Source organism: Apium graveolens, chromosome 8 (assembly GCF_009905375.1).
Source record: "Apium graveolens cultivar Ventura chromosome 8, ASM990537v1, whole genome shotgun sequence".
Lineage (NCBI taxonomy): Eukaryota > Viridiplantae > Streptophyta > Magnoliopsida > Apiales > Apiaceae > Apium > Apium graveolens.
Genome location: NC_133654.1, coordinates 201761714 through 201769709, shown reverse-complemented (window position 1 = coordinate 201769709; position 7996 = coordinate 201761714). Strand labels below are relative to the sequence as shown.

General features: G+C 36.9%; 2 protein-coding genes across 2 annotated transcripts; one reads left to right on the top strand and one right to left on the bottom strand.

Moving 5' to 3' along the window:
- The first annotated feature begins 2176 nt into the window (after nt 1-2176).
- Nucleotides 2177-3485, top strand: LOC141678467 (CRIB domain-containing protein RIC5-like). Its single transcript, XM_074484795.1, has 4 exons — nt 2177-2483; nt 2609-2715; nt 2787-2868; nt 3082-3485. Exons 1-4 carry the CDS (start codon nt 2438-2440, stop codon nt 3357-3359), a joined length of 513 nt encoding a protein of 170 aa, XP_074340896.1. The 5' UTR covers nt 2177-2437; the 3' UTR covers nt 3360-3485.
- A 57-nt stretch (nt 3486-3542) lies between these two features.
- On the bottom strand, nt 3543-7779 carry LOC141678466 (kinesin-like protein KIN-10A). The gene is made up of 5 exons (XM_074484794.1): nt 6922-7779; nt 5650-5805; nt 5417-5524; nt 5185-5295; nt 3543-5075 (listed from the first exon to the last, which is right to left on the bottom strand). Exons 1-5 carry the CDS (start codon nt 7585-7587, stop codon nt 3816-3818), a joined length of 2301 nt encoding a protein of 766 aa, XP_074340895.1. The 5' UTR covers nt 7588-7779; the 3' UTR covers nt 3543-3815.
- Between the last annotated feature and the right edge of the window lie 217 nt (nt 7780-7996).

Genomic DNA, 7996 nt, shown 5'->3' with positions numbered 1-7996 from the left:
ATCTAACACTAGTTTAATGGCTATAAATTGCACCTTCTTCTTGTGCTAAACACAAATACACTACACACAAATACACTACACACAGAAGTAATGACAAATTGGAGTAAACCAATTGATGAGTATTGCAAGATCAATGTGAAGGGCATCTTCAACAGGTTTGCAATGAAATCATCTGTAGGTTGTGTGTTAAGGGATAGTAGTGGTGAATGGGTCTCTGGGTGTGGGGGGTGATAAGTCTTGTTGTGCCTCTGCATGCACAACTGTGGGGGATTTACTATGGTCTTAAGCATGCTTGGGAGCATAACATCACCATTGTGACTCTTGAGTGTGATTCTGCTGAGGCTGTCGCTTTAGTTTTGGAGAATGATCCCAACTACCCAATGGCTTTTTTGCTGGAGCTCATCAACAACCTCATGGAAGAAGACTGGGATGATGTCCAGTTGGAGGAGATCAGTGAAGGAGCAAATCAGGCAGCCCTATCCTTGGCTAGTTACTGCCAGGCTGGTGAAGGGCGTATAGAGATTTTCAAAGAACCACTAGGTGCAGTGAGGGGCATTGTGGAAGAGGAGATGGAGGGATAATTCTATTCTTGCTTTTGGTGTTCTTCTATGTGTTTCTTTTATTTCTTTGCAAATCATGTTGCTTACGTTGTTATGATCATTGTCATCACTGTTTTATCTATGTATTTGCTTTATATAAGTGTGCTTAACAACAAAATGCTATGGTGATCAAGAAAATGCAAACATCAAGAATTTACAAAACAATAAATTTGATTCATTCATTACTACATCAAATACTACATTAACTATAATGAACCACAATAAACATAACTAAAGCAAGCAACTACATTTCTTGTCCTAAATCACTAGCACACAGGTATACAAACACCAAGCACATTACAACCACAAAGAAGCTACATTTAAAGCAATTCTTGTTCTTCTTCGACTTCATCATCTGCTCTTCCTGAACCAAACGCAATTTTTCAATTTCATCTTCATTAGCTTCAATTCGTCTTAACAAACCACCAATGTCAGCTACATTATGACTGCACAACGGCAGATCAATCCATCGAAAGTAGTTACACCCATTTCTCCCATGAACACAACCAATGAATCTTCTTCCTGCATTCTTTTCAGTCCTTGCAGTTCGTTGAGCTCCTGCTTCACCACAATCACATATTTCAGCCATCAATTGGAATAAAGAGTAAAAAGAAAGTGAGCTCTATAAATTAGGGTTTATAGATTTCGGGTTGCAAATGATACAACCTGAGTATATGTATTCAAATGTGACAAATTACAAATAGATTTCTTTAGTTTTCATTTTGGTCCTCACGGCGTTAACACTGCACTAACGGAAAGATACACTTTGCACAACTTTGCAAACTGCAGGTACACACATTGCATTGTTTGAATTTGAGGTACACACAATGCAGAAGGTTGAAATTACATGTACACACTTTGCATTTTACTCTTGTAGTATTTGAGAGAATGGCTCTCTTTAGGTAAAATCTTTTCCCCGAGGGCTGAGTTAATGTAACGTTCCACAATATTTTACCATTATATATATAAGTTAACAATTAATGTGTGTCAAATCGTTAATTTTTTCAGTTAATTTTTCAGACTGACCTGTGATGGGTTATTAGGCCCGGTACTCACACGGATTCGGTGGCGGGTTTAAATGTTATAATTGGTATCAGAACTCTATACGGCCGGAAGTGCAGAGGTACTACCCGGGTTCCGTATATGTGTTTGTGGGCTTGACGAGGACGTCGAGTTTATAATAGGGGATGTTTTTAACATCCCATATCGATAAGAACAAGAGTGTTTGAGACCAATGTCTACAAAATCACTAGTTTTTTCGGACTGAACTGTGGTGGGTTGTTAAATCCGATACGCATAAATATTTACATGCAAACTATTATAAATCAAGTGATAATATTATATTTTGTAAACTATTATAAATCAAATGATAATTTTATATTTTGTAATAGAAGTTATATATGTGAAGAAGTAAGTAATAATTAACACTAAAATAAGAAAAATTATTATATTTACATACCTCTAAACCATTAAAAAAAATGAAGCCAAATATAGGCCAGGCAGGAACTATTTGTGCATCTTCCCTAAACATCTGCTCAGCTCTTGGTTGATTGCCAACATCGCCAAATAACAAAAAACAGAAAAGAGAAGAAACTCATCTGCTTCAACTATCATATTTTGGAAAGAGACATTCATATTCTCACATCAAATTCATCTTGTACCACATGACCTCTTGATATGGTAGAATGTTGGTCCATTTTGTACCCTCCCCAAATTTAATGTGAATTTCTCATGATGATTTACTAAACATGGGGTTTTCGGTATGGCGCTTGAAGATGATTCATCTTGTCTAAGCTAGATTTTTTAACCAAATTTCTTGGAAATTGTCATTAACAGCTATGAAGGGTTTTATGAAAGGCCTTAAATACTTCTCGCAAATATTTGGTATGTAGAAGCTTGTACAATCATACCATAAACCTCCCTCAAATAGCTTACAAATGCTGGTAAATTTCTTGTTTTTTTCTTAAATAACATGGTTGCAATGATCCTCCTTTAAATGAATGATGCAGTGGAAAGCGAGAAAGAAGAAGAAATACAGATTGGTTTACCCACGGATGTAAAGCATGTAGCACATATAGGAAATGATGGCTCATCATCTTCCAATACTCCTAGCTGGGTATGCCCTTAACAAACATGAATACTAAAACCCAAATGTCATCCTCGTTTCTAATTTTATAAATCATGCAGATGACTGAATTTCAAGGTAGTTCACAAACATCATCCGCAGCACGCAGCAATAGTAAGCATTCTGCTAAATCAGCCTCTAAAGGTATTATCAATTTCATATCTATATGGCTGTTTCTTTTTTCCTGACTGATCACATCCATAAACCATCATGGATTTGACCAAACTTAAATCTTGGTTTCTCGTAAAGGGCACAAGGACAATAGCATTAGATAAAAACCCCTTTGACCATCTTTCATTATCTAGTCGTAAATTACAACTGACAAGGCACGCCTAATATATCTTCATCGTTACAAAGGAACTAGAGACCTTCAAAATGGTTCAATAGGATCTCCAAACCGAGGCAAAATGAAGCAATCTGGATCGAGCTCACCATCATCGGCCATTCAAAAGCCTAGGCGTCAAAAGAATTCAAATCTAGACTCTTCTGGTAGAAAACAAAGCTCAAAGGACACAAACGGATCTACGAGATCCTCACGTAGAAAGAAAAAAGGCGGGTCAGCAGGTGTCGAAGGATCCTCACGATCGAGAAACGTTACTGAGCTCCACACTACAAATAACTTCGTCCGAACATGACAAAGATTTTAAGGCCACTGTAAATTATTTAAAGTTGGTTCTTGTTTGCAGGTTAAATTGTTAAATGTTGTTAGAACTTGGATTTATGTTACTAAAATTCCCAATCAACTTTAGTTAAGATAGATATACTAATGTCATCGTCTGTAGCTGTACGAGTTGTAACATACTAACATATAGTTGAGATCTATAAATTTTTCACAGTTTAATTTTCTTGCCACTCGCCTTGCCAAAAAGATAAAACTTGCGAAGGGAAGGACAAATAACAATGCCTTTTTTTAACACAAAGATTGAATCCAACCAACAGTTTTCGTACATGTAACAATGTTACCACATATTCAACAGTTTGTAGTTGTCCGTCCGATGCATAGAACTTAACGTAAACTTCATAGGAAAATCATCATATTTTCCTTACTAGACTTGCAAACAAAAGTAATAACTTGTTTTACCTTCCAATACTCACAAAGGTGTAACTAATGGGTTGCAGTTCTCTTTGAAGTCCAGAAAATTCTCTTCAGTAATCTTTTCTGTTACATTGTGCTTCTTTCCAGATGCCACCAGATCTGCAGAGAATAGGTTAACTGCAGGGGCATTCGCAGCTTTCTTTGTTGGAGATGATGGAGAGCTCTTTTTAGTAGGATATGGAGTACTGCTGTGCTGATACAGCTCTCTATAATTGCCACAAAGTGTGAATATGTTTTGTATTCTCTCTAACCTTGAAGATTTGTCCAAGCCATCAAATGGCATCACAGATTCCCCATGATTCTCTTCTTTCACCAAATCTCTGATACTCAAAGGTGTTCTTCGTGCAGGACGCACGATCTTCTCTTCAATTACCTCCTTCTTTACTTCATCATCATCTGGTTTTTCTTTATCATCCTCTCCTTCTTCGTCCTCCTCATAAACAGTGCTCAGAAATGATTTCTTGGCGAAGTTAGCTGCCTGTGAATCTTGATCAGCTTCGTCACTGAGATTTTTCATTTGTGGATAAGCTAATATGGCTTTGATACAACTGTTGTCTCGTTTTCCCATGTCTAAATCCATTGATTTATCCAAATCCATTGATTTCTCCATCCCAGGATCTTCATCAGTGTACATTGACAACAGTTTTTTAGCAAAGCTACTTCCATCCGTGTCTGTAGATGACCTGGTTTTGTCCTTTGAATTGTCCTGTGACTCGAACGCCTTCAATCGCTGTCTCAGTAGTTCAAGTTCCTCCTGCTGTTGCAAAATCCTTTCTTCCATCTTCCTTCTTTCCATCTCCACTAATGCCTCGGCCATTTTCTGGCATTCTTGCATCTTTTTATCAAGTTCAGATTTGAGCATCTGAGTCCGCTCATTCACCTTCATGTTGATTTCCTCTTCATTTATTCCTGACTTCTTATCTCCAACAATGGCAAGTTTAGACCTCAGTGCAGAAATCTCTTCTTCTTTCTTCAGAAGCTCTTTCTGGGCATCATTCCGCTCTCGCTCTCTCTGCTTGTTCTCCATCTGTAGTTTATAAATGAACTCGTCCATAGCTGCAATCCTAGATCCCAAAATAACTGCTGATGAAGAATCTTCAGCTAGCTTCTCTTTGATTGGCGTATGAGGACCCCGTATGATGCATTTGGCTTTAGCACCATATTCCAGAGTGGAAATGGTTTTATGCATATCTTTAGGATCTGGACTTGCGCACAATATCATAAGAATTTTGGATTTGTCATCCTCAAACGAATCCTAACAAACAAGATATAAATGTTTAGCATGACAAGAAAAAAAGGGAAACCAAAATTAAAAGCTTAGTGCAGTGTCATAATCTAAACATCGCATCGACCAAACATATTACCTGGAGAAGCATTGTCAACTTGCTATCTCTAAATGGGACATGTGAATCACCATTGGCAATGGACTCAACGACTCGCTTAAGGGCTATGTTTCCTTGGTTAATTTTGGCAGTCTGTATTTGCAAAGTAAGCAACAATTATAGTTATTATAACTGAAAAAATATCATTTGCACTGCACAAAATATACTACTATATTCTATTTACAGAATAAACATCACTAGTACAACACTTTACCTGCATTTTTGCTTCCATTCCGGTCTGACCCGCCTGTTCAATATTTTCAGAACCAGCCATGTCAACAAGCATTAGACGTCCTCCCACTGTAGGAACATCTAAAATAATCTGCCAAAAGGATGAACGAGTAAACTTTATTTAAAAAACTCAAAAAATTTGACAATATTCATCAACAGTAATCAATATATGTATAATGACTTAATGAGGACTAAAGAAAATAGAGAACTTCCAACCATGCAGTGACTACGAGAGCTTCTCTCATTACAGAGGGTGCTTTTGATGATCCTGCGCTTCTCCACTTTCTGAATTTCCTTTGATATCTTCCCAGCTTCATTTCCGGATATAAAAGTTGCATTTTTGGCTTTCTTACCCATCACTTCCAGCCTCACCTGCACATATACAGTTTTGCTAAACCACATCAGATAACTTAGCTTCCATATAATTAAGTGAAAAGAAAAACAATAAGCTGCCACCCAAAAGAGAACCAAAACATTCACGCATTACCCAAATGTAAGTTCTAAGGACAACAATATGACAAGTAAACTAAGGCTCGGGTCAAAACTCTTAAAATTGACATCTAAGAAGGATAGTATCGAGCTTGAAAGACCATGATCCGTTATAAGTTAGAATACAACAAATGAGGCAACTCTCGACGAGTACTGAGATCAATCACAGTACCAAATAAACAAAGAAAAGTTCACAGTCAAAAAACATGATACATTTTGTCAACATAAAAGAACATCATACAGTAAAAATCAGTGTTGAAAAACACAAAAGGGAACCAAAACAGTCAGGCATTACCCAAATGTAAGTTCAAAGGACAACAATATGACAAGTAAACTAAGGCCCGGGTCAAAACTCTTAACATTGACATCTAATAAGGATAGTATCGAGCTTGAAAGACCATGATCCGTTATAAGTAAGAATTTATATAACATGAGAACAAACATCAAATGAAGCAACTCTCGACGAGTACTGAGATTAATCACAGAACCAAATAAACAAAGAAAAGTTCACAGTCAAAAAACATGATACATTTTCCAAGACCACGAAGGTCGTGAACATAAAAGAACATCATACAGTAGAAATCGGTGTTGAACAACACAAAATGAACATTGGGTCAAGTAGTTATGTAGCTCAACAACTTAAAAATTTCCACTAATTGGGATCAATCCAAAACACAAAAACTGAAATTTTCTACTTGCTGAGATCAGTCACAACTAACAAGCAAACAAACAAATACCACCATCACCAAAAATTTCAGTCAACAAATCATGATAGCCAAGAAAAAATATTGAGCATATAAGAACATCATACAGTAGAACTCACAGATGAATTACACAAAAATGAACATCAAATCGAGTATTTTTTCTGACCAGGAACTCACCAATTAAAAATTTGCAGACTTACAAAAAAAAAGACTAAACAAAACCAAGTAAGATGCATACACTATCGTTATTAACACAGCAGTAAAATGATAAACCAGACAATTTGTCTGTTTTTACCTTGGAAGCATTATTTTTGGACCAGCCAAGAGAAAAGCCTCCACCGCCACCGCCATTAGTCGACAACAAATCGTAAATCTCTTCATTATAAATCTCCAAAACAGTAACTTGGACAAAAGTCCCAAACTCAACTTTCTCATCATCATTCTCCTCATCTCCACCACCACCCAAAATATCTCTCAAAGCCTTATACACAATCCCCTGCTGCTTCACACTCCCAAACATCGTATGACTCTTCCCCGAACCCGTAGGTCCATACATCATAACAGTACACTTATCCCCCAATTTCACCCCATTAATCCTAGATTTCACAAATTTCTTATAAAAAACATCAAGATCTTCCTCCTCAGATAAAGAAACCCCATCAAGAGTAAAATCTCTGTACCCGATATCAGTCCGAACGCGAACAGAATGGCTTTCGGAACTAATGACCAATGCTGAAATGGGTTTGTCTTTCTGATCTGGGTAGTCCCTAATTCTGCCAATAACTTCAACTGGGTGATCAATTGGTGGGGTTTCTTTAGGGTTTTGTGGGGGCTTTGTTTGGTTGAAATTCAATCTGTGTTTCGAGTTGGGGGTTTTCGAGTGAGAATGAACATGGGTTTGATTTGATTTTGATGAGCCTGTTAGGGTTGAAATTATGTGAGATTTGGGAGTGGGTGCCATTAGATTCACTGTGTATAAACCCTAAAGATTTGATTTTTAATCAAGAATTGAATGTTTCAAGAAATTGTATATATAGAGAAAGAGAGATATGAATGTATGTATAAATGAATGCTGTGAAAATTAAGAGCTGGATTGAAATGAGAGAGAGAGAGAGGGTTGGGTTTAAAATTGAAAAGTTTATGAATGTTCTGAAGGGGTTTTATTTTAAGTCAAATGAGGGAAGAAAAATATAGCCGTTACGTGAGGTTGTAACGTCTATGATTATGATTATTTAGGCCGTGGTATGGACTCTAGCGCGGATCAATTTGTACAACGGCGTAAGTTCATGTGACCATCAGGCCCATTTAATTAATGCTATTAGAAATGATCATGCTATTTTGTCATTTATGCTCGCTAATTGTGTTTTTGG